The following is a 26,417-nucleotide window of genomic DNA, read 5'->3' as shown; positions in this document are numbered from 1 at the left end:
ATCTACCTAAAACCACATTACCATAATAACTGGCTGAGCTGAATTCATACCCAGGCATTTTCTGACTTGAGAACAGTTAATCTGAATCATTGCATGCCAGATCAAGTGAATTCTCATGGGAAGATAAAGTTTCCATGTTTTATAGTTTTGTTTGTTTGTTTTACATTTTGGCCATGCTGTGTGGACAGGGAACATGTAGAAGTGGACATGGCACAACAGACTGGTTCCAAATAGGAAAAGGAGTACGTCAAGGTTGTATATTGTCTCCCTGCTTAATTAACTTTTATGCAGAGTACATCATGAGAAACGCTGGGCTGAATGAAGCACAAGCTAGAATCAAGATTGCCTGGAGAAATATCAGTAACCTCAGATACACAGATGATACCACCCTTATGGCAGAAAGAGAAGAACTAAAGAGCCTCTTGATGAAAGTGAAAGATGAGAGTGAAAAAGTTGGCTTAAATCTCAACATTAAGAATACTAACATCATGGAATCTGGCCCCATCACTTCATGGCAAATAGATGGGGAAACAATGGAAACAGTGATGGACTATTTTTTGGGCTCCAAAATCACTGCAGATGGTGACTGCAGCCATGAAATTAAAAGACGCTTGCTCCTTGGAAGAAAAGTTATGACTAACCTAGACAGCATATTAAAAAGCAGAAACATTACTTTGCCAACAAAGGTCTATCTAGTCAAAGCTATGGTTTTTCCAGTAGTCATGTATGGATGTGAGAGCTGGACTATAAGGAAAGTTGAGCACCGAAGAATTGATGCTTTTGAACTGTGTTGTTGAAGAAGACTGTTGAGAGTCCCTTGGACTGCAAGGAGATCCAACCAGTCCAGCCTAAAGGAAATCAGTCCTGAATATTCATTTGAAGGACTGATGCTCAAACTCCAATACTTTGGCCACCTGATACAAAGAACTGACTCATTGGAAAAGACCCTGATGCTGGGAAAGATTGAAGGCAGGAGGAGACAGAGGATGAGACGGTTGGATGGCATCACTGACTCAATGGACATGAGTTTGAATAAACTCCGGGAGCTGGCGATGGACAGGGAGGCCTGGCGTGCTGTAGTCCATGGGGTTGCAAAGAGTCAGACACGACTGAGTGACTGAAATGAACTGTGTGGCATGTGGGGTCTTAGTTCCCAGACCAGGGATCAAACCCTGTGATGGAAGTGCAAAGTCTTAACCACTGGACCTCCAGGTCCCTCCAGGGACCTCCCTCACATTTTAGTTTTATATGGAACAAAACTCTTGCACCCTTCTCAGTGCCTTAGATTCTTCACACAAGGAGGAAAGTGGAGTTCCCTTTACAGAAACATGCCTTGCATTACCTGATGGATGTTGCCACGGCAGGTAAACCCATCCCCAATGTAGTTTGGTTTGCAAGTACAAGTCCTTTCGTCTTGTCCAGTGTGGTTGCAGACAGCAAATTCACTACAGCCGCCATTATTCTGGTAAAATTTCCAAGGAGTGGGGGATAGAAATCAGACCAGTTAGCTTGCCAGCCCTGCCAATGCTCACAAAGCAATTCTGTATTGACATTCACTTTTTATCTTACACTCTGACTGGTTTCTTTTGAACCGTGGTGTTGGAGAAGACTCTTGAGAGTCCCTTGGACAGCAAGGAGATCAAACCAATCAATCCTAAGGGAAATCAGTCCTGAATATTCATTGGGAGGACTGATGCTGAAGCTTCAATAGTTTGGCCACCTGATGCGAAGAACTGACTCATTGGAAAAGAGACCCTGATGCTGGGAACGACTGAAGGCAGGAGAAAGGGATAACAGAGGATGAGATGGTTGGATGGCATCACCAACTCGATGGACATGGGTTTGAGTAAGCTCCGGAAGTTGGTGATGGACAGAGAAGCCTAGCGTGCTGCAGTCCATGGAGTCGCAAAGAGTTGAACATGACTGAGCGACTGAACTGACTGGTTTGCATAATTTGCCCTTTTTCCTGAATCTGTGTTCCATCTTCCTAAAGTTGTAAGAGTCATCCTACTGACCCAGCCTTACACAGACATGTCTCATTTTACTGAACTCTGCAGGTACTGTGATTTTTACAGATTGGAGGTTTGTGATGACTTTGTGTTGTTGGATGATGGTTATCAATGTTTAGTAATGAAGTGTTTTTTTAAATTAAGGTGTGTATTGAGTTTGCCAAAAAGTTCGTTTGGGCTTTTCCATAAGATGTCACAAGTGAATCCAAATGAACTTTCTGGGCAACCCACTATATTATTTATTTATTTAACTCTTAATGTCTTCTTTTTAAAATTGAAGTATGGTTGGCTTACATACATTGTATTTTTAAGACATAATGTTATTGCATACTTAACAGATTTCAATATAGTGTAAATATAAATTTTATATGTATTGGGACACCAAAAATTCTTGTGACTTGCTTTCTTGTAACAGTCACTGTATTTTGGTGGTGTGGAACCAAAGCCACAATGTCTCTGAGGTGTGCCCATATCTCAAGATGGCAAGTCCATCTCAGCAGATCTCTGGACTGAAGAGATCAGTCCAGAGTTGCCAAATGGGAAGTTTATCAGCACCCAGGAGTTAACTAGAAAGGCATCGATCTTGTTTGACACTTCTCAGCTGAAAGCTAAACTCTAATCCATGATGGAAAAGTAATAGTCACCGGCCAGAAGGCAGTTGGTGTAAAACAGACAGACCATCACGGGGGACAGTAGGGACCTCGCCTGGAGAGAAGGGGCTTTAATTATGGAGTATCTGTGCCGTTTTCATGCTTGCAGGAGGCTCTCAGGTGGGCAGAGATGTGGATGAGGAGGGAAGGTGTATGAGCTGGGCCTCTGCTGGGGATCAGAGCCTCGTGGAGGAACAAGCACAAGAGGTGGTCAAGGGTGTGGCCTGTGAGTCAGACAGACAGGGCCTCAAGTTCTGACTCTGCCATGCGCTCGTTCTGTGACTGGGGCCAGATACCCCTTCTCCTCCCGCTCTGGGGTGGGCTGAATTATGTGCCCCCCTAAGCTATGTCTACATCCTAAGCCCTGGTCTCTGTGAATGGGACCTTATTTAGAAAAAAGAGTCTTTGCAGATGCAATGAAGGATCTCGGAGATGCAATGTCCTAGATTAACCAGGGGGTCTTAAGTTCACTAGCGTCCTCACTGGAAGAGGAAACCCAGACACAGAGGTGAGGCCACATGAAGACGGAGGCAGAGACTGCAGTGTCTCCCACTCTGCAACTGGGACACGAGGAAGAAATGGCCCAGAAGCAGCTCTGATGGAGGCTGCCTCAACACCGCACCCTAGATGCAGGGAGGGGGCTGTACTCACGGTCAAGCAGACGTTGATGAGGGTGCAGACCTTCCCATCTCCAGTGTACTTTGGCAAACAGTTACAGACGGCCTGTCCAGGAAGAAGGCAGAACGGGGCATTTCACAGACAGGTCCTGCTGGCTCTCACTCCATCACCCATCCAGTTTCTGATGCACCGTTTCCTGCTTGCTCACAGTGTGACAGGGACTGAGGGAGGCAGAGTCGGGTTCCTGAGCCTCCAGCTTCCCCACCTGAGTCTTTTCGCCCCTCAACCCCTCCCCTTCTTTATGTGGAGTCCTCACATGCTCCTGCCTCCCCTAACCTTCTCCCTAGGGAGGCAATGCATCAGCCACAGCGCTGGGGAGTATGTGACTGAGAGAGGGCTTAAAACCATTATCTTCTGCTGTTGTACATGTATTTCAGAGGCTCAAGCCCAAGAAAAATGGTAAGATTCTGGGCATCAGAAAGCTGAAGGAAAGGAGAGCATGGCTGGAGAACTTCATGTTTCTGGAGCCATCCGGTGTTGGCACATGCCCACTTCTTCCCACTGCACTGTGCTGTGTTAGTCGCTCAGTTGGGTCCAACTCTTTGTGACCCCATGGACTGTAGCCCATCAGGCTCCTCTTGTCCATAGGGATTCTCTAGGCAAGAATACTGGAGTGGGTTGCCAAGCCCTCCTTCAGGGGATCTTCCTAACCCAGGTCTCCCACATTACAGGAGGATTCTTTACCGTCTGAGCTACTCGGGAAGCCCAAGAATACTGGAGTGGGTAGTCTAACCCTTCTCCAGGGGATCTTCCTGACCCAGGAACTGAACCGGGGGCTCCTGCATGACAGGTGAATTTTTTACCAGCTGAGCTACCAGGGAATCCCCACTGTAGGAAAGGCCTTTCCCCCACGAACCCTTTGTTCCCTGCTCCTCCCACCTTCCTCTTCTTTCCAAAACAACCATCTCTAGGGGAATTGTTTCAGAATTTCCTCTAATGTATTGATTTCATCCTGTCGCTCCCTAGAGGCCTGTTCTCAGCCCCTCTCCCTCAGGCCTGGGTCTGAATCTGCAGGAATTTGCTCCTAGGAAAATGTAGCCCCCAGAGAGGCAGAGCTCACCTGGTTGGGTCCAGTCTGTGTGCACTCTGCATGCCTGTGGCAGCCGCCATGGCTCTCCAAGCAGGGGTTGATCTCTTTAAAACAAAAGTCCCACACCTGGCATGAGAACTGAGCCTGATTTCTAAGTAAAGGCATCTTGATGGATCCAACCAAGCAGAGCAGGTGTCAAGGCGTGAGCCAGTTTTCTTGGCAACTCTGTGGCTGAAATAACCCAACAGGGAGGGTGCTGGCTGTGGTTTCTCAAAACTGCCTCCCCTGGGACGGGACTGTGCCAGCAGAGGCGTATCTGCAGGCTTGACTCTGTCCCTCTATTGAATGAATATGAGTGTTTGCAGCCAAGGACTTGAAATAATAGAATTTTGGAGTCTAATTCAGCATGTTATGAATGAAGGGATGTAGGAATTAAAAAAAAACACATTTGTAACCATCACAGTGTAATTGGCTCAGAGAAGAATCATCAGTAGATGCTCAATTTAGGAGGACATTTTGATGGCAAGCAGGATGTCTGCTTGGTGTGAAAGCGTTTCCTAGCCGATTGCTTTTAAGCAGCCAAGGGAAAACAAGTAAATGGAAAACAAGTGGAGGGATCAGACAGCACCTTGACCGAGGCGTCAAAACTAAAGGCAGTTGGAAATCGCAGGTGAGAGGTGGTACCTACCTATGCACACGATGCCATCGCCAGTATAGCCTGCCTTGCACACACACACCCGGCTTCCTGGGGTGGTTCTTTTGCAGATAGCCTTGGCAGAGCAACCTCCATTGCTGATCTCACAGGCATTGATTGCTATAGAAGAGAAAGACGACACAGAGCAGTAGAGGAGGAGGGGGAAAATTGATGTGTTTTTACTTGAGTGACTGAGAAATAGAAGTTACTTCAAACTGGCAGGCATTGGATTAAACACAGATAATTCAAAAGAATGCAAAGCACCAGATGTCACTGGTGAATTCTATCAAACATTTAATAAATACCAAAATTTCACATGCTCTCCTAAAAACTGAAAGAGGAGGGAAGACTTCTCAATTCATTCTATGAGGCCAGTATTACTCTGATACCAAAACCAGGTAAAACTATCACAAAACAACTATAGACTAATATCCTTCATGAATATAGATTCAATATCCTCAAGAAAATACTTGTAGGTCAAATTTAGAAATATATAAATGTGATTACTTACTGTAAGAAAGAGGTACTAATATAGGAATACAATTGTTTAACATCCCCCAAGTCAATGAAGGTAATAGAGCACAGTAACAGAATGAAAGACAAAAACACAATCATCCTGGTATAAGGAGCGGAGCCTCTGGTCAAAATTCAATATTGTTAATGATAAAAACACTCAACAGACTAGGAATAGAAGGCAACTTCCTTACCCTGATAAAGGACATTTTTCACCTATGAAAAGCCCACAGCTAAGGTCACGCTTAGTGATGGCAGACTAGACGCTTTCTCCCCTGATTGGGAATAAGGCAAGTAGGCCTGCTCTTACCACTCCTGTTCAACACTATGTTGGATGAAGGTTCTGGTCAGGGCAATCAGGCAAGAAAGAAATAAAAGGCATTCAGATTAGAAAAGATGTGAAGGCATTTCTGTCTGCAGGTAACATGATGTGCTATGGAAAGTCCTGAAGAACCCACTAAAAAGAATTAGAGCGAATCATTAAATTCGACAATATCGTAGGCCACAGGATCAACAGTCAAAAATCAATTGTACTCCTAGACCATAGCAATGAGCAAACTGAAAATGAAATTAAGAAAACAATTCCACTTACAATAGCATCAAAAGATGGACTCGATTAACAAACTATAAAACACTCTGAAAACTACAAACATTGTGGAAAGAAATAAAAGATGACCTAAATAATAGAAAGACCTTCCATGTTCATTGATGGAGATAATTAATATTGTTAAGGTGGCATTACTCCTTATGTTTGATCTACAGATTAAAGGCAATCTGTGAAAATCCCAGTTGATTTTTTGCATAAACTGACAAGATTATCCTAAAACTCGTATATAAATTCAAAGGGCCCAGAACAGTCAAAACAATCTTTAAAAAAAAAAGAGCAGAGTTGGAGGACTCACACTCCCTAATTTCAAAACTTACTACAAAGCTTCAGTAATAAAGACAGGGTGGAACTAGCAGAAGGATCCATATGGAATTAAGAGTCTAGAAATAAACTCAAACATCTGTGGTCAACTGATTTACCACAAAGGTGCCAATATGTTATTTCCATCACAGGAAGAATGATCTTTTCAAAAATTGATACTGAGACAATTAGATATCCATATGTGAAAGAATGAATTTGGACCTCACTATATATACAAAAGAGCTTCTCTGATGGCTCAGCGGTAAAGAATCCACCTGTAAAGCAGGAGACACAGGTTCGATCCCCGGGTGGGGATGATCCCTGGAGGAGGGCATGACAACCTACTCCAGTGTTCTTGTCTGGAGAATCCCATGGACTGAGGAGCCTGGCGGGCTACAGTCCATAGGGTTGCACAGAGTCGGACAGACTGAAGCAACTGAGGACACAGGCACGTATACAGAAATCAATTCAAAGTGGATCCAAGATCTGGAGTCCCAAGGTGTGCGTATGAGTCCTGGCTTGCCCTTCATTCACCATGTGACTTTAGACAAACGACTTAATTAGTATGAATTCTGGGGCACACCCATACAAGCTTATGTGCAGGTTTGGATAATGTATATGAAAGTTTTATAGAAATATTGAGCATTATATTAACTTACAGATGACAAAATGATGCAAAGAGAAGTCAAGCAGCTGTCCCCAGGTAACATACACTATAAGAACATAGATTTAAACCCAGGGAGTCTAACGACAGGACTGTTTATAACAGCTCCCATTTTGCTATCTCCCCCCAAAACAGGGGGAAAGAGAAACACTACAGTTATTTGTCTTTCCACTGTTTCCGCTGGTATGTTGAACACATCCTACTTCAGGGAACACCTGAGACAATCCCCAGGGTCAGATGGTCTAGAACGCAAATTGGTGAGAACTTCCCTGGTGATCCAGTGGTTAAGAGTCCACCTACTTTATAAAGCAAGGGACATGGGTCCAATCCCTGCTCTGGAAAGATTGCATGTGCTGCAGGGCAACTAAGCCCGTGTGCCACAAGTACTGAAGCCCGCATGTGCTACAGCCCATGCTCTGCAACAAGAGAAGCCACCACAATGAGAAACCTGTGCACCTCCCACTCACCACAACCAGAAAAAGCTAATGCAAGCCCAAATTTAATCAATTAATTAAAAAAAGAAAGCAAACTGGTGCGATCATTGTCTAGCTCCACCACAATCTGGACTGAAGCCTTCGTGGACACAGCGTCAAGAGAAAATGATGCTGTTTCCATTTTTTTTCTAGCACTGAGTATGTATTGGTCACCATAAGAGTGTTAGCTCATATTTATCGAGTGCTCTGTGCCAGGAATGTTCACAGGTATTAAGATCATGCTGCCATCCAACAATCCATTGAGCAAGATTCTCTTATGACCTACAACTTACAGATGACAAAACGATGCAAAGAGCAGTCAAGCAGCTGTCCCCAGGTAACATAAACTGTAAGAACATGGATTTGAACCCAAGGAGTCTAACATCGGGGCTGTTTTGGACAGCTGTCTCATTCTGTTGTTGTACGTGGAGAGGTCATTTCATCCCAAATTGCTCTACAAGGGACATTGTTTTATGTTTACTTTAAGGGTTGTTTGGAGACCACCCAAGGCCATGTGGGGAGTGGGAAAAAGAACCAGGGCTCAAGCCTCTTTGTGTCCCATTTCAGAGTCCCCATGCCCAGGCCACACCCTTGGTCAGCCAAATCCATGATTTTTAAAGCTCTCCAGGTGATTCCAATTGTGGCCAAGACTTAGAGAAGAGAACCAGGGCAGTGGCCCCGGACGTTCCAAAACTAACACATCTCATCCGTGAATAGTAGGTGTCCTGCCCCTGAATGAGATTAGCTACCCTACCACATCCAGTTCCCCATCACTGTTTGGTAGCAGCTGTCCATTTATTTATTTTTGGCCTCATCACATGGCATGTGGGATCTTAGCTCCCTGACCAGGGATCGAATCCACACCCCCTGCATTGGCAGCATGAAGTCTTAACCACAGGACCACCAGGGAACTCCTGCAGCTGCCCATTTAGTCTGCAGAAACACAGATCTCTCAATAGCTTGGGTTACCCTCCACCTAGCAAATTCCTTCTCTACTTACCTGTGCAGACAGTCCCATTCCCCTGGAACCCTGCTGCACATTTGCACAAGGCTGTGCCATCCGGATTGAGAAGACAGCTGCCAAGAGAAAGGGCAAGTGGTGTTTGCAGAAAAATGCACAACATCCTGCCTCCCGCCTGGATGGGACTCACAATACACTTCCCCCTAGGATCCTAGCTCCTGCCCCATGAGGCACTCAGAGGTTCTCCCTAAGGCTTGGGAGAAGAGTTGATCCCTAGCACAACCCTGCCACGGGCAGCTAAAACTGAAGTCACTTATCAGGTAAACAACAGAGTGTGAATATGGAGGTATTGGTCCAAGGATACGGAGGGCAGCCGCCCATCTTCAGAGAGCATCCTATGTGCTCAAACCTATACTTTACACATTACTTCACATAACCTACACAATATCCAGTAGCCCTAACAGGTAGGTCTATCATTCTTCCCATTTTACAGATGAGGAGAGCAAGGCTTAGAGGCATTAAATAAGTGACTCAGGGTTATACAATCAATGGAAATGACAGAGGCTGATTCAAGTCTAACTCCAGCTTCTGAATTCTTAATGAATTAACCCATTAAGCTCCTCTGGGTGTTATGAATATGAAGTTCACTTATGAAGACGGAAGGCTTGGCTGTGAATTGCAAGTAAGATTTGATGAAATTGAGGCCCACCAGGCTCCCTCTGCTTCTGTGAAAGGGTCCCTGTGGCTTGAATGGGGGTAACAACTGGCACTCTGCCAACATGTCAGGTAGCTCAGGGGACAGCTTGTTCAAAAGGCTGGATCTGGCAAACTGATGGTGGCATCATTTTTAGTTTTGTACTTAAATCTATCATGAATCCTCAGAAAAGGTCTCAGGAAGCTGCTTCCCTAAAGATGGGGTCTGGTGGACACACACTATTAGGAAAAATCCCCTTTGCATCATTCCCAAAGGTGGCCAGAGGGCACCTACTTGGCGCTGGTGTGGCAGGTCCCGTTGCAGTTGTCTTTCGTGATCTCTGAAACAAGAGAACCAAATGCTGTCAGCCTTTCTTTAATAAATCTCACTCAAGAATATTCTTTTAATACTTGGTGATAGGAAATGATTTAGTTCCTCACAAGTTAATATTCTTTTAGTACTTGGTGATAGGAAATGATTTAGTTCCTCACAAGTTAACTGGTACACATCATGGGAACTATGTGACCATGTAAATTCTTTTTTACCTTGGTTTCTAGGAAGCTCAGAGACAAATCTGAAGGTCAAATACACCGATGGAGTGTCTCCTGTGTGCCAGGTCCATGCTAGGTGGTGAGGCTGCACACTACTCCCTGGGGTTTAATTTCCTATTTTATTGGGTTGGCCACAAAGTTCATGTAAGAGCTTTTGTAAAAGTTCATGTAAAGTTTTTGTAAGAGCTTATGGAAGGTCCCAAATGAATTTTTTGGCCAACCCAATATTTATACTTTCTATTTTCCTTATTCTGTTTTTTCATCATTTTGCTACAGAGTGATATAGACAAGCAAATTTTGTTGTTGTTGTTTAGTCACTAAGATGTGTCCTACTCTTTTGTGACCCCCACGGACTGTATAGCCCCCCAGGCTCCTCAATCTATGGGATTTCTCAGGCAAGAATACTGGAGTGGGTTGCCATTTCCTTCTCTAGGGGATATTCCCAATCCAGGGATCAAACCCACAACCCCCGTCACCACTGCAAAGTGTATTCGTTACTGCTGAGCCACCAGGGAAGCCCAAATAAGCAAATACCTAATTATAATTAAGTTACTGTTGTTGTTGTTTTGCATGTGCAAAAATAGCCCAGAGCCTGGCATGCAGCAGGTACTCACTACCTCTTTGCTGAATTAATTCCTAAATTTCCTGGAACAATATTATGTTCTTATTCTTGGATGCCCAGCTAACAGATACTTCCTGGCAGGGGAGGATCTGGCAAGAAATTGTTAGAGATGATGCAAAAGTACCCACTGGGCTGGTCGCTCAGGCTAAGAGCCTCTGGGAAAGAAATCTTGTTAGGTCTGGCCAAGTTATACAGAAGGTCCTGAAACAGAGGCCTGGCTGTGAGAGTGGTCGTGTTTTCTGTGAGAGGGAACATTTATAGATTCCGATGAGCTGAGTAGATGCAGTGCCATTCTGTGCCTTTACGTGTGCTAGTCCCTGAGTCTGGAAATCTCTTTCTCTCTGTTCTGCTTCTGAAATCCCAGCCACCTTTTAGGGCTCCCTCTCTGGAATCTGCTCTAGACATTTGATTCAGTTAATTGATAGAGACCACGTTGGTGTGCTCTTTTGAGAAGGATGTGGGCCCCTATCTGACCTCAGAGGGAAGAGTGCAGTGATCAATTAACGATGTCTGACATGACTCGGGAGTGGGGGATTTGCATGCGAACAAAGAATAACCTAGTCTGGTGGAGAGGCGCTTTACTCTGCACTCTTATATCACAATTTTTTGAATATGACTGAACATTTATTTACATTACTAGGCTGAAGCTCCTTGTACAGATTGTGCTCCTTGTACAGACTGTTTTGGAAAACTGGGCAAGTGCCAACTGGCAAATAGCTTTGTACTACACTCTCCTAACAGAAGAAAAAGATATTAAGAAGAAGTGGTAAAAATACACAGAAGAACTATACAAAAAAGATCTTTATGACCCAGATAACCACGATGGTGTGATCACTCACCTAGAGCCAGACATCCTGGAATGCAAAGTCAAGTGGACCTTAGGAAGCATCACTAAGAACAAAGCTAGTGGAGGTGATGGAATTCCACTTGAGCTGTTTCAAATCCTGAAAGATGATGTTGTGAAAGAGCTGCACTCAATATGCCAGCAAATTTGGAAAACTCAGTAGTGGCCACAGGACTGGAAAAGGTCAGTTTTCATTCAAATCCTAAAGAAAGGCAATGCCAAAGAATGCTCAAACTACTGCACAATTGCACTCATCTCACATGCTAGTAAAGTAATGCTCAAAATTCTCCAAGCCAGGCTTCAACAGTATGTGAACCATGAACTTCCAGATGTTCAAGCTGGATTTAGAAAAGGCAGAGGAACCAGAGATCACATTGCCAACATCCATTGGTTGTTGAAAAACCAAGAGAGTTCCAGAAAAACATCTATTTTCTGTTTTATTGACTACACCAAAGCCTTTGACTGTGTGGATCACAAGAAACTGTGGAAAATTCTTCAAGAGATGGGAATACCAGACCACCTGACCTGTCTCCTGAGAAATCTGTATGCAGGTCAAGAAGCAACAGTTAGAATTGGACATGGAACAACAGACTGGCTCCAGATTGGGAAAGGAGTACGTCAAGGCTGTATACTGTCACCCTGCTTATTTAACCTATATGCAGACAGAGTACATCATGAGAAATGCTGGGCTGGATGGAGCACAAGCTGGAATCAAGATTGCTGAGAGAAATATCAGTAACCTCAGATATGCAGATGATACCGCCCTTATGGCAGAAAGTGAGTGAAAGAGAGTGAAAAAGTTGGCTTAAAACTCAACATTCAGAAAACTAAGATCATGGCATCCAGTCCCATCACTTCATGGCAAACAGATGGAGAAACAATGGAAACAGTGACAGACTTTATTTTTTGGGGGCTCCAAAATCACTGTGGATGGTAACTGCAGCCATGAAATTAAGACACTTGCTCCTTGGAAGGAAAGTTATGACCAACCTAGACAGCATATTAAAAGGCAGAGACATTACTTTGCCGACAAAGATCCATCTAGTTAAAGCTATGATTTTTCCAGTAGTCATGTATGGATGTGAGAATTGGATTATAAAGAAATCTGAGAGCCAAAGAATTGATGCTTTTGAACTGTGGTGTTGAAGAGGACTGTTGAGTGTCCCTTGGACTGCAAGGAGATCCAACCAGTCCATCCTAAAGGAAATCAGTCCTGAATATTCATTGGAAGGACTGATGCTGAAGCTGAAATGCCAATACTTTGGCGACCTGATGTGAGGAACTGACTCATTGGAAAAGACCCTGATGCTGGGAAAGATGGAAGGTGGGAGGAGAAGAGGACAACAGAGGATGAGACGGTTGGATGGCATCACTGACTCGATGGACATGAGTTTGAGTAAGCTCTGGGAGTTGGTGATGGACAGGGAGGTCTGGCGTGCTGCAGTCCATGGGGTTGCAAAGAGTTGGACATGACTGAGCGACTGAACTGAACACTCTCCTAAGGTGTTTTTCCTATAGGCAATGAAATTCTCCTCCTGCAAGCAACGGAGAATAACAGCAGGTCACTAAGTCCTGGGGCGCGCGTGGGAAGCAATACTGCTGTGGTCCAGATGTTTCTGTCCCCTCCCCCCGTCCACACTTTGAAATGCAATCTGCAATATGTTGGTACTTGAAGGTGGGGACCCAGGTGATTAGCTCATGAGTGTGGAATCTTCATGAATGAAACTAATGTCCTTATAAATGAGACCCTGGAGAGTTCCCTTGCCCCTTCTGCCACCACGTGAGAAGACAGCCCTCTGCAACCCAGAAGAGGGCTGTCACCAGAACCCAGCCATGATTCTGAATGCTAGCCTCCAGAACAAAATAACTTTCTGTTGTTTATAAGCCAGTCTATGGTACTTTGTTATAGCCTGAGCAGACCAAGACATCTATGCTTTAGACGGTTCTGTGTGGCAGCAGCGTGAAGAATGAAATGGAGGAAAATGTGACAGAAGGCGAAGAGATGGATCACAAGGGCGCTGGTGAGAGGAGCAGCAGGAGGAAGGAGCTGAAACAGTTCACCTACGGTACTAGGGACAGGGCAGGGGGAGGCTGAGAGGGTGGCTCCAAACTGGGTGAGCAGGTGGGGGTGGACTGGGGTCTTTTTCCACAGTAGAGAAAGCAGGAAGAAGATGAATCTGGTGGTTCATCGTTGGCCCCGCTTTCTTCCCCTCATGGCACAAATACACCTCTGCCTGCTTAATGACACGTATGTCTCCAGCCTTGGCCTCAGTCTTGAGACTTCCACCCACACACTCACACCTGCTCTACTCTGACTGTCTGGAAACCTTCCTCATCTTCCCCAGACTGCTGGCTGCTGGGGCAGGGACCACACACTGCTCGTTGCCATGTCCTCCGGCAGGAGCTCCAAGTGTCTGATGAATGAATGAGTGAGCTAATACCTCCTGGGAATCTCCACCTGGGTGTTCTCCCGCCCCTCAAACCTACCCGCCTGCAAACCATGCTACCTCTTGCACCATGCCCCTAAGCTGGACTCTTCTAGAACTGACCCAGCATCTACACAGTGCAGCCCTCCCTCCCTCTTCCTTTCTTCTGTATCTCTAGTTGCCTTGTGCTCTTGATTTTAACTCATTTGACAATTAAGTGTCTTTGTTTTCCCTGCCACAGTCAGGCCACCACCTTGGTTCAGATTTTTGTTAACTGCCTCCTGAAAACCTGTGCAGCCTCCAGGTTGCTCCCTGTCCCTTTAAATGTGGTTGGTCCTCCTGTGCACACGAGGGTAGTCTATGATACAACAGATGACCTCCTGATTATCCTTGGCTGTCACTTCTGTCTTGCTCTATTTCAGGGATTCCCCCAGGCTGTCTTCCTGTTTATGTGACCCCATTGCTCCCTACTTTCCTATCCCAGACCCTCTAAACTCTTGCTTGGCACACCAGCATTTTACATCTGCTCTAGGGTATCTCCTTGGCTTGAGACCATTTACACTTCCAACTTTAGCTTTTCAATGAAATCTGTGTTACCCTGATTTTTAGCATCACCTGGAGTTTTGGGTAAAGATACTCCTTCTGATAACTCATATCCCTGGAGCTCTCATTGGGCTGTCAGGCACCTGTGACTCCTCTCCAGCTCCCGCCCCAGAAGAGGGGGACTTTCTGAATACCTCCTTCTAGGGGGTAATTTCTCCAGTCCAGTGTCAGAATGACCTTTCTAAAACACAGATCACATCATACTGCTGACTTGCTCAAAACCCTTGAACGGCTTCCCAACAGGAAGCTTCAGCAGAAGGTCTGCCACCCTTAGGCTTCCATGACCTGACTCCTGCCCACATCTAGCCTGTTCTCATTCCACGTTCCTCTTTGCCCCTATATTCCTCTCATCCTGCAATCCTGTGGTTCTGTAGATGTGCAGAGGTCCCCTACATCTTTGGGCTTTTCCAAAGCTTCTTTCTGTGTGAAATTTTCTCTCCTCTCATCACTCTCATAGGGACACATAAGGAATCATCAGTGCAGTAGGAGGGGGCAGGGTGCAGGAAAATGGACCGGCTCAGACCCTACTGAGAGCGGGGAGTAAACTGACATAATCTCTTGGCAATAAGTAGCAAACTTTTCCCCCAAAGTACCAACTGCTAACTCAGAAATTCCATCTCAAGAAAACTAACCAAATGGATTAATAAGATAAACCAAATATATATGAATATATACACACATATGCATGAATATATACATATATATGAATGAAATAACCTTTGCAGCATTGTTTATTATAGAAGAAAACTAATTTTAAGAACATGGTAAAGAGAATGGCTACCCACTCCAGTATTCTTGCCTGGAAGATTCCATGGACAGAGGAGCCTGGTGGGCTACAGTCGATGGGGTCACAAAGAGTCAGACACGACTGAGCCACTAACACGGTCTGATAATTGGATATTATATAGAAATTTAAAAAAGATATTTCTCTATGTATTTATTCACATGAAAAGATATTGATCATATGTATTATGTGAAGTGAGAGACTCACAAAACTGTGTGCAGAGCATGGTCCCATACACATGTCTATACCTGGAAAAAGGCTGGAAGGCCAATATGAAATACTAATGATAGTTTTCTCCCTGCCTTGGGAGTATGAATAATTTTCATTTTCTTTTTAATGCTTTTATTTTACAAACTATTTTTGCTGCAAGTAGGAATTATTGCCAAAGAAAGAAACGAAGATGCCATTTCTATTTTAGGAGGAAAAAAGAGAGAACAGATCACAAGTACCAGAAGGTTAGCTCTTACCACTGTCACACTTCACTCCTCGCCAGCCCACATCACAGTCGCAGGCACCGTCACCCAAGGGTCCTTGACTGCATCTCCCGTGGACACAAGTACACTCTAAGTGGAAACAGCCACACACTGTCAGATTTTTGACCTGTGTTCAACAACTCACTTTTCATTTACTACAAAGTTTCACTTCTGTGCATTTAAACTTCTATCTTTTTTAAAAAAATTTTTTATTTTTACTTTATTTTACTTTACAATACTGTATTGATTATACTTCTGTGCATTTAAATTCTCCAGTCCACTTCCAGATAATTAGTGTCACTAATGGGTGGGTGGGGGAAGGGTTTGGATTCCCAGGAAGGGCAGGGGTATAGAAGTAGGCTAAATGGTGAAACAGGTTGTGTTTCAACAAAGACCACCCTCTGGGGACTGTGTAGCACTGCGGGGCAGTGACCCAAGCAGCGTGAGAGCGTCCTTGGCTCAGGTTATCAGAGGAGCCAAGGTTATGTGGGATCACTTGGGATGGAACCATGTTTATTCCCTAAGAGTAGGTTTCAGAGAGAAGTCCTCTAGGATCCCATAAACCTGGTGGGGCACTGCCTTCATTGACTACATAGAAATGCTGAAACTGGAGCCGATTATACAGAGTGAAGTAAGCCAGAAAGAAAAACACCAATACAGTATACTAACACATATATATGGAATTTAGAAAGATGGCAATGATGACCCTGTATGCAAGACAGCAAAAGAGACACAGATGTGTAGAGCGGACTTTTGGACTCAGAGGGAGAGGGAGAGGGTGGGATGATTTGGGAGAATGGCATTGAAACATGTCTACTATCATGTAAGAAACAAATCGCCAGTCTATGTCCGATGCAGGATACAGGATGCTTGGGGCTGGTGCACAGGGATGACCCAGAGAGATGTTATGGGGAGGGAGGTGGGAGGGGGGTTCATGTTTGGGAAGGCATGTACACCCGTGGTGGATTCATGTCAATGTATGGCAAAACCAATACAGTATTGTAAAGTAAAAGAAAGTTAAAAAAAAAAAATCACCAAAAAAAAAAAAAAAAAGAAATGCTGATTCCTTTGTTATGCAGCAGTGTGGTGAGTGTTTTTAGGAACTGGATGAAAGCTGAGGATGCCTTTCTCAGAAAAAAGCATTCAGCCTTGGGGGTTTGCTGGACCCTGTGAGGATCATCTGTGGATCCTAGGTTAGGAAATCCTGCATATATGCAGGTATATAATTCTTCCATATAACACAGAAAAAGTCAGCACAGTAATGCCAATTACATATTATACAGCCCAATTATAATGACTCAATTATATATTGATTTTTGTCTGGCTTGGACTGGCTGATGAGAAAATAGTGATAGCCAGATCACATGCATGACTCTCAATAGAAGGTAGAAAAAATGCTTTGTTTTCCCATCCTGGATTAGAAAACCCCTTTTTTCCTGTCAGCCCACTCATAAGTGTGTGCCCCTGGGCACAAGAAAGTCAGGGTGAGAGACGGCAGGTGACTTAGCTAAAACAGATCACAATTTTCGTAAAAACAGCACAAGGCATGTGGCTGGCTGTGTGGACCTATAGAGTGACCATCACGTAAAGGGCCTGATTCAAGAACAAGGCTTTGGAGGGAGCAGGGTGTGCATTCAAATTCACCAGGTGTGACCTTGGGGGAAGTCATTCACCCTCTTTGCCTTAAGTCTTCATTTGTAAAAAGGGGGCATGAACACTCCAGTATATATGGTTCCCGTGTGGATTAAAGGAGATAATGTGCACAGATCTGCTTTTCAAACAATCACACAATGTCCAAAACTGAGTGCAACCACAGAGACCAGGGCCCACAGACTAACACAGAAACACGGGTGGGTTGGGCAATGTCAGTGAGCAGATGGGAGTGGGCTGGTAGGTGCAGGTTGGTCACTACTATAAATGTTTGGCGTTGCTGCCCTTGCTGTCCGGTGCAAATTACACAGCACAGAAGTTCTCGTCATTCACATGGTAATGGCGGTGGGGCGAGGTGGTGGGGGGTGGATTCCAGCCTGCCCTGGACACCAGCTGGTTAGGGAGCACGTATTTAGACTCTCTCCTCCTGCATTTCCGGCTGGCTTGGGGAGCCCGCTGCTGGTGGTGGGGTACGCACCTTGGTCGCAGTGCACGCCGTACTTGCCCTCAGCGCAGGTCTCACAGGCCGTCCCGCTGAAGCCCCGCCCACACTCACACGAGCCTGTGCCGTTGGCTCCATCCAAGCAGATCCCATTTCCGAAGCAGACGTTCTCAGGTTTCCCTGGGCAAGGCTGGCACTGGGGGCCAAAGTAGCCCGCACAGCATTCTCTTGTCTGAAACAGAAGGGCCAGGCTGGGTGGGGACAGGGCCATGCAGCTGTCCTTTGGATGTGGCCAACCACAGTGTGGACATCTTGCAGGCGGGACTGATGTGTGCCCGTAGCCTTGACCCCATGTGGAATGGTTATAAGGGACGGGGACAGCATCCCCCAAGAAAGGGGCAGGGGGCATGCAATTTCCAGGGGTGCCAGCATCAGCATGGAGGCTTCTGCTGAAGAGCTAGGAAGGACCGGAAGGAAAAACACAAGCAGGAGGAGAGGGTGAAGAAAAGTGAGAGGGGAGGAGGGGCAGCAGGAAGAAAGAGTCATGTAGGTGATGCCAGATGGGCCCTGTTGTTGTTTAGTCACTAAGTGGTCTCCGACTCTTTGTGACTCCATAGACTGTAGTCTGCCAGACTCCTCTGTCCATGGGATTTCCCAGGCAAGAAACTGGAGTGGGTTGCCATTTCCTTCTGCAAGGGATCTTCCCGGCCCAGGGATGGAACCCATGTCTCCTGCAGTGCAGGCGGATTCTTTACCACTGAGCCACCTGGGAGGGGCCCTGGTCATCCCCAAACCTGGCCCCTGTGTGTTGTGTTATTTCATCTGGTACTGAAGGCTGGGAGGCAGGTGAGACCTCTGATGCTCTATGATGACTGTCTTATTTCCAGGAAGCCCTGCAGGATTATCTATTTGTTTGGGCCTGCTTTTATTCTTGACTGCACTAAAACACGTCTCCTGCAGCTGCACGCTCCACAACTTAAGAGCTGAATCACTGGCTTCTAGGATTGGCAGAGGCTGTGTCTTGTGTGAAAGGAGCAGGACAGGATGTTATAGAGAATTTTCCTGCAGATTCCAAAGCCACAGCTGAGAGGTCCCTAGCCCTGGGGTTCCACTTTTCTAGATGACCAGGCACCCCTGTTCTTGCTTTAGGGGGTTGCCCATTTCCTGTCTCTTTCCCTTTCTTGTGAGAACAGGAAGATCCTCTTAGCCTCCTGGTCCCTCTATTTCTTCATCATGAGACTGCAAATTGCAGCTGTCACCAGTGTACTGACTTGTAGGGCTGTCCTCAGTTTTAGTGCTACTCTGGCTATTTTGAGTGACAACTGTAATGGAGATAATGAGGGGACTTCCCTGGTGGTCCACTGGTTAAGAATCCGCCTTGTAATGCAGGGCATGTGGGTTTAAGCCCTGGTTGGGGAACTAAGATCCCACATATCATGGGGCAACTCAGCCCATGCACCAGAACTAGAGAGCCCATGTACCACAATGAAAGATCCTGCATGATGCAGTGAAGCTCTCATATGCTGCAACTAAGGCCTGATGCAGCTAAACAAATAAATATTTAAAACTGAGAAGGAAGGCAAGATGGCAGAAAGAATCCATGCAAAGGCACTTTGAAAAGTATAGCATATGATTATATTTCTCAATATTACTGCCACTGTTAGAAGGCTTATTAAATTGTTATACTCACAATGACGGTTTTCACACACTTTGGCTGGCACCCAAAGACCGGGGATCGCCTGCCCATGAAATAAATGGTATAGAGACATCTCCTCGTCTCTTGGCCCTATGAAATAACAGCAATTATCTTAATATCAGCTTTTCAGTTAGGACAAAGCTTTCCAATCTCTGAAAGCAAGGGGGTGGGTGATACATTGCTGTCTCTCGAATTGAAATGTTCTGGAAAGGGAGGGGGTTGGCTTCTTGGAGCTGCTTCATAAAAAAGAAAATGCAACATTGAAATGTTGGCTGCCAGAATACTAGGTGGCAAAATGCAGATAATTATCCCTTAAAGTGATACTCCATAAAGAGAACTTTTCTTTAGAAGATGAGTTCAAGTTAGGAAGAATTATAGAGTATCTCGGATAAAAGCATCTTCCCAACACTTGACATTGAACTGAGACTTGGTTTCTTTTTACTTATTGGTTGATGGTTGCCTGGTCTGAGGCGGGATTAAGGCTGTTTACAAAGAGTTATACAAGAGTAAATGCAAATTCAAGTGAGAAGAGTCAGCATTGTTATTGTCATAAATGGCTACTGTGCCATGGAAGGTGCATGTGTGTTGATTCTTTGTAATTGTTGGAGTATCCTCTGAAGCACTTTTTCCCTATAAACAGCTAAAAGAAACATAGACAGGTCATTCATTCAGAGATAAGTGTATGACACCCCAAGTCTGTCATGTGGATAACTAACTTCAACCATAGAGGGAATCAGGAAGGTGGGACTCCTCAAGGCTTGAAACAGTGTTACTGTGAAGTCCATTTCCTGCTCCTGTCCTCAACCAGCTACTGGGATATGGAAGATGCAGAAACTGAAAAATCCCTTCTTCCACAGGGCGTTGATAGAGATGAGCTCCTGTTTCTATTTATTTATTAATCAAAATTTTGCTTTGGTTGAAAAAAATGGATTCAAGATTTTAGAAAGATGCATACAAGATTAAGAAGGTGAGATTAAATTAAAACCCAGTGAAGGAAGGAGGGCAGTGAAATGAGGTGTGCTGGAGACTCACTTTCTAATTCAGACCTTCCTGTGATCCAGAAACAGTTTTATCAAAGAAGATATCAAAGAAATACTTACTAGCGGTTTAGTTCCAAATGGGCAGATGGGCGCCTGGGGACACTTTCCACACTTTCCCTTGGTAAAACACAGAGGCAAAGAGAGCATTTCATGGTTATTACTTTGAATCAAAACAAGGCTGCAAATATTTTCCAGACTTGAGACTGAAGGTTTCAGGCTACAGAACTGCCAATCAGAAGCTCATCTGGCTAACCTCTTTCATGTCCTTTGAGCCAAACACTTCAGCTACTTCGGGTCATGGACATTGGAGCATCACTTTCTCCACTATACATTTCAGAAGCGTGTAACCTTGTAAACTGTGCGAATCTTAACTCAGTTAAATCCTAATTCCTCTAACACCAACTCTCATTTGTTGAAAACCTACTGTTTAGTGAATTGGGCCAGACTATGAGATTAAAGAATGCATCACCTACAGTGCCCTCAGCCCTAGGGGCACACTGTCCAACTGAGAGGTCAGCATGGAGATAATACCCACTGTCATGAGACAAAGATTCACAAGTGAAGAAGGACAGACATTTAAAAGTGCCAGCCTGGAAAACTGGTCAACCACTTGTAAAAGAATGAAACTAGATCACTTTCTAACACCGCACACAAAAATAAACTCAAAATGGATTAAAGATCTAAATGTAAGACCAGAAACTATAAAACTCCTAGAGGAGAACATAGGCAAAACACTCTCCGACATAAATCACAGCAGGATCCTCTATGATCCACCTCCCAGAATTCTGGAAATAAAAGCAAAAATAAACAAGTGGGATCTAATTAAAATTAAAAGCTTCTGCACAACAAAGGAAAATATAAGCAAGGTGAAAAGACAGCCTTCTGAATGGGAGAAAATAATAGCAAATGAAGCAACTGACAAAGAACTAATCTCAAAAATATACAAGCAACTTATGCAGCTCAATTCCAGAAAAATAAACGACCCAATCAAAAAATGGGCCAAAGAACTAAATAGACATTTCTCCAAAGAAGACATACGGATGGCTAACAAACACATGAAAAGATGCTCAACATCACTCATTATCAGAGAAATGCAAATCAAAACCACAATGAGGTACCACTTCACACCAGTCAGAATGGCTGCGATCCAAAAATCTGCAAGCAATAAATGCTGGAGAGGGTATGGAGAAAAGGGAACCCTCCTACACTGTTGGTGGGAATGCAAACTAGTACAGCCACTATGGAGAACAGTGTGGAGATTCCTTAAAAAATTGCAAATAGAACTACCTTATGACCCAGCAATCCCACTGCTGGGCATACACACCAAGGAAACCAGAATTGAAAGAGACACATGTACCCCAATGTTCATCGCAGCACTGTTTATAATAGCCAGGATATGGAAACAACCTAGATGTCCATCAGCAGATGAATGGATAAGAAAGCTGTGGTACATATACACAATGGAGTATTACTCAGCCATTAAAAAGAATTCATTTGAATCAGTTCTGATGAGATGGATGAAACTGGAGCCGATCATACAGAGTGAAGTAAGCCAGAAAGAAAAACACCAATACAGTATACTAACACACATATATGGAATTTAGAAAGATGGCAATGATGACCCTGTATGCAAGACAGGAAAAAAGACACAGCTGTGTATAACGGACTTTTGGACTCAGAGGGAGAGGGAGAGGGTGGGATGATTTGGGAGAATGGCATTCTAACATGTATACTATCATGTAAGAATTGAATCGCCAGTCTATGTCTGACGCAGGATACAGCATGCTTGGAGCTGGTGCATGGGGATGACCCACAGAGATGTTATGGGAAGGGAGGTGGGAGGGGGGTTCATGTTTGGGAACACATGTAAGAATTAAAGATTTTAAAATTAAAAAAATAAAAAACTAAAACTAAACTAAACTAAAATAAAAGTGCCAGCCTGTTCCAAAACAGGAGGAGGCCAGTGTGACTAGTTCTTAACTTGGCGCCTATGGATGGTATAGCTTGGCCATTCACAGCTCTCGCTCTGGGGCCAGACTGCCTGGACTTGAACTCCTTTGCCACTTGCTAGCTCTGTGAACCTGGGGGTGTCACTTAATCTCCCTAGGGCTCATTTTCCCCATCTTCAAAATGGGCAGACTGATAGTGCTTACTCTGTAGGATGTTGTGAGGATTCCATGGGTTAATACATGTAAAATGTTTAGAGCAGTGCTTAGCACATAAAAAGTGCCCAACAGATGTTAACAGCTATCATTATTACTGAGAGAACCTATACCACCTCATGGAGTAAAAAGTCTCAATTACTTTCCTATATTATACTGAAATGATCATTTCCTTATTTTCTCTCCTGGTAGACGATGGTGGGCCCAACCCTGCCAGTGGGTGTACAGGGCTCCTTCCCTATGGCTATGCTGGGCATGACACATTTTCCCCTTGAGGAAGACCATGGCTTTGAAATCCTGCTCAACACAACCCTTCACGCAGCCTTTCCAAGGCATACAAGGCACTAGACTGTGAGCCCATTGAGGGCAAGGGTCATGTCATATTTATTTCTATAGAGCCACAACCAAGTACGTTCCTTGGCACTTGGAGATGTTCCTGAAGTGGTGTTTTGAACTGAATTGAGATAATCTAATAGACGAGTCCCAGGCTTTCAAAATTATAAAAAATAAGTCAACACTCTTTAGTTACATCACTGGTCTTGGATAGAACTTACTCGTACGATAGTGGTGTCGTTAATGTCGCATCTATTCTTCTGAATTTCCAGCACTTTCCCCAAGCCATGGATCACTCCCTTGTCAGTGGCTACATTGGTGTAGTTTATCGGAGCCTCATTTACGTAGAGCTGTGAACAGGAAGGTTAACTGTCAATCTGTACTCCAGTGATTTTAAGGGAAATAAGGACGATAGGGATTGGAGGATGTCAACATGGTACTAGGCTAGGAGATACTGCAATATTCACCTGGCAGGTGTAGCACATTGTGCTGGAGACAGCTCTGCCCTAGGAGAGCTGAGTGACAGTTCTGGACCTGGTACCTTCTATCTGTGTGACCTTGGGCCAGTTGCTTTTCCTCTTTGAACCTCAATTTCCTCCTTTGTAAAAAGAAGAGGTTGTTCCTGATAATCTCTAAGTTTTCTCTCCATCATCTAAATGATCGGTTTTCACTGTTCAAAAAATTCTGAATCACAATCACTATGTTAATGCCATTGATAACATGTCTCCAAGGATGTGCTCAGCTGTGCTAGTTATTGGTGGCCTCAGAGGTGTGGCTACCTTCCACAGCCAAGACATAGAGAATGAAACTTAGCATCCTTTTAGCATATCTCTGCTTCCTGGTTAACTTGCAACCACCCCTCAGTAAGACTAAATTACCATTCTACAAGAATAAAAATAATATTTGAGTGCTTTAGAGTTTGCAAAAATGTGTTCTACCTGATAGATCTACCTACCTGACAGATCACTTTCCAGGGTGTGGAGACTGCTCAGAGGTCTCATTAACCATATCATGTTTTCCTTGGGGCTTCTCTGGTGTTCGTAGTACATTTGTATTGTCTTTGTTTGTGCTGTCTTTGCCTAGTGTGTCAGTAAGCGTGTAAGACATGGGAACTAAATTTCTAACTTAAATTCAACTTTGAGTTATAACTTGTTTGGTTTTGATTTTTTAAAATGGGAGGATATCTTAATGATTGTTTAGTGTAAAATAAGTAAAGCCATTAATTCATTCCTGAGTATAACTAATATAACTGAAAACAAATGGCTGTTTGAAAAACTGGGGGGTCATATGTGTGTGTATAGGTGTAGCAGGGCAGAGGTTGGGAGAAGAGGAAATTCTTTGTTGTACTAAACAGATGTCAACTTCATATCTAATGAGCTTTTAAAAACGATTAACATCTCCCAAACTCCCCAATGCATCAAGAGTGAAGTGACTCTATTAAGTGTTTAAATTTGAACTTCCACTGAATGTTAAAGTCCCTGACGATTTACTTGGACTCAAGTGAATTTCCATGGGATGTTGGGCTGAATCATGACTGAGGTCCACAGAAGTGGTCCAGGGCCTGTGTAGGTTTGGAGAAGCAGCAGGGGCCTCACTTGTGATGTCAAATGGTGATCACAAAATAAATCTGCAGAATTCCAAGAGGCTGAGCTGATTTAAAATATCAAAATGTCAGAACTTCTGATGTTGTAACACTGTTTATTTGGCATAAAAAAACTGAATCATTTTTATTATGAGATTTACTTGAAGAATTACAAGCTGCATTAGAATTTTGATCTGAACACAAGTCTCTTCATTTAGACAGCATTTTCCCACATCTCTGTTGTTCTGAGAGTGAATGAGTTATCAATAAAAGCAAAACCTCTATTGTAAGATAGAACTATTTAAGATAAAGTCTCTATTGAAAAAGAAAAAAAAAAGCTCTAGATTAGAGACTTTTCAAACACATGGAAAATAAACATGACAGATCAAAACTGATCCAACTAACCAGAATATTCATTTCTACATGGTGAAATAAAAGATAACAAAGATAAACAAAATAGAAGGCCCTTATCAACAAAAGTTGCCTTACCTGGAAAAAAAAGAAAATGTATTTAAAAGGATCTCCTCAAAATTATTACCCAATAGGTAAGATATAACAGAGGGAAATATTTGGTGTTAGATTATTCTCTAAGTAATGAAAAACCAGAAAGACTTAGAAAAAAAAACACAAACCCCAAACCTGAGCATGTTAAAAAAAAAAGCAACTGTTACACAAAATTCACCTGGGTTTCAATGATGATAACACTGAGAATATTGTTTTTAAAATTGTGCTTTTTTAAAAAAATGCACTTTTTTTTACAGGGAACAATATTACCGCTTAAAAATTTGGGACTAAATTTTCATCATTTTAATACAGTGCTTGCTGCTGCTGCTGCTAAGTCGCTTCAGTCGTGTCCGACTCTGTGCGACCCCATAGATGGCAGCCCGACAGGCTCCCCCGTCCCTGGGATTCTCTAGGCAAGAACACTGGAGTGGGCTGCCATTTCCTTCTCCAGTGCATAAAAGTGAAAAGTGAAAGTGAAGTCACTCAGTCGTGTCCAACTCCTAGCGACTCCATGGATTGCAGCCCACCAGGCTCCTCCGTCCACAGGATTTTCCAGGCAAGAGTGCTGGAGTGGGGTGCCATTGCCTTCTCTGAATATAGTGCTTAGTTTCTCCTAAATAATCATTAGTTTTGATTACCTTTTCTTGTGAGAATTTATACCAGAGTCACGTAGTGAAGTTCTTATTGAATTTTCAGATTGACTGTTTCACTGGCTATTTGAGATAGGTACATAGAATTGCATACTGAAATGTTTAAAATATGTATTTAGCCTCAATTCTTTTTACAAATTCTAAACACTTAAAGTGCTTCGAGATTGTGTGAGATTAATACTAGGATACTGGGGTGGGGGCAGTTGGCCCTAGGTCTGCAGTCTGTATGAACAAGCAGTGGTAATAATGTTCATTCATTTGGCTGCTGGATCCTTCCTTCACATGTCAGGTGGCTCCTTACACCCTGAGGCCATGCCACTTTGGGGGGTTACGTTTGGCTGCCAGGTTCCCTGCCACCTGCTTGGGGACTGTCTGTTATTAGGAAGCAGAACTGAAGTGCCCTGTAACTGTTGGGATTCAATCCCAAGACCAGTCAGACCACACTGATGGTCTGAGGGCTGGTGATGGGGTGGACAAGAGGGAGCTTCCCAGTCTGGCCCAGCCATTACTTTATGGTGGAACACAGACAGCTGTCCGCTGTGGATAAGGCTGAGGAAGTGGTGGTGAAGATTATCCAATGCGGAAGTGATGGTGGATGACAGAGCTAGGATGCCTATTGTGTGTTCACGGGAAGGATCGCACCTGGCCATCACGGAGGAAGAAGCCGAGGAGGTAGGAGAAGCCCAGCATGGTCTCCCGGTGCATGCCGTGGTGCAGGTCATTCCTCAGCAGCTTCTCCTCCAAGACCACGTGATACCTGAGTATGTCTTCCTCCTGGATGA

At 44.1% G+C, this 26,417-nt stretch overlaps 1 protein-coding gene across 1 annotated transcript in view; it reads right to left on the bottom strand.

The window, feature by feature from the left end:
- Nucleotides 1–26,417, bottom strand: part of STAB2 (stabilin 2) — a 176,736-nt gene that overhangs the window by 46,671 nt on the left and 103,648 nt on the right. Inside the window, exons 34-45 of the mRNA XM_013964034.2 lie at nucleotides 26,278–26,409; nucleotides 23,121–23,249; nucleotides 20,465–20,521; nucleotides 19,359–19,454; nucleotides 17,705–17,900; nucleotides 15,571–15,666; nucleotides 9,568–9,613; nucleotides 8,619–8,695; nucleotides 5,056–5,181; nucleotides 4,398–4,471; nucleotides 3,311–3,382; nucleotides 1,343–1,462 (exon numbers count right to left, since the gene is read on the bottom strand). Of these exons, the coding sequence (XP_013819488.2) occupies nucleotides 1,343–1,462; nucleotides 3,311–3,382; nucleotides 4,398–4,471; nucleotides 5,056–5,181; nucleotides 8,619–8,695; nucleotides 9,568–9,613; nucleotides 15,571–15,666; nucleotides 17,705–17,900; nucleotides 19,359–19,454; nucleotides 20,465–20,521; nucleotides 23,121–23,249; nucleotides 26,278–26,409 (1,221 nt within the window). The remainder of the gene's footprint in view (nucleotides 1–1,342; nucleotides 1,463–3,310; nucleotides 3,383–4,397; nucleotides 4,472–5,055; nucleotides 5,182–8,618; nucleotides 8,696–9,567; nucleotides 9,614–15,570; nucleotides 15,667–17,704; nucleotides 17,901–19,358; nucleotides 19,455–20,464; nucleotides 20,522–23,120; nucleotides 23,250–26,277; nucleotides 26,410–26,417) is intronic.

This window comes from Capra hircus, chromosome 5, assembly GCF_001704415.2.
Source record: "Capra hircus breed San Clemente chromosome 5, ASM170441v1, whole genome shotgun sequence".
Taxonomy (NCBI): domain Eukaryota; kingdom Metazoa; phylum Chordata; class Mammalia; order Artiodactyla; family Bovidae; genus Capra; species Capra hircus.
Note: the sequence above shows the minus strand (reverse complement) of the source record. Positions and strands in the feature narration are given on the sequence as shown.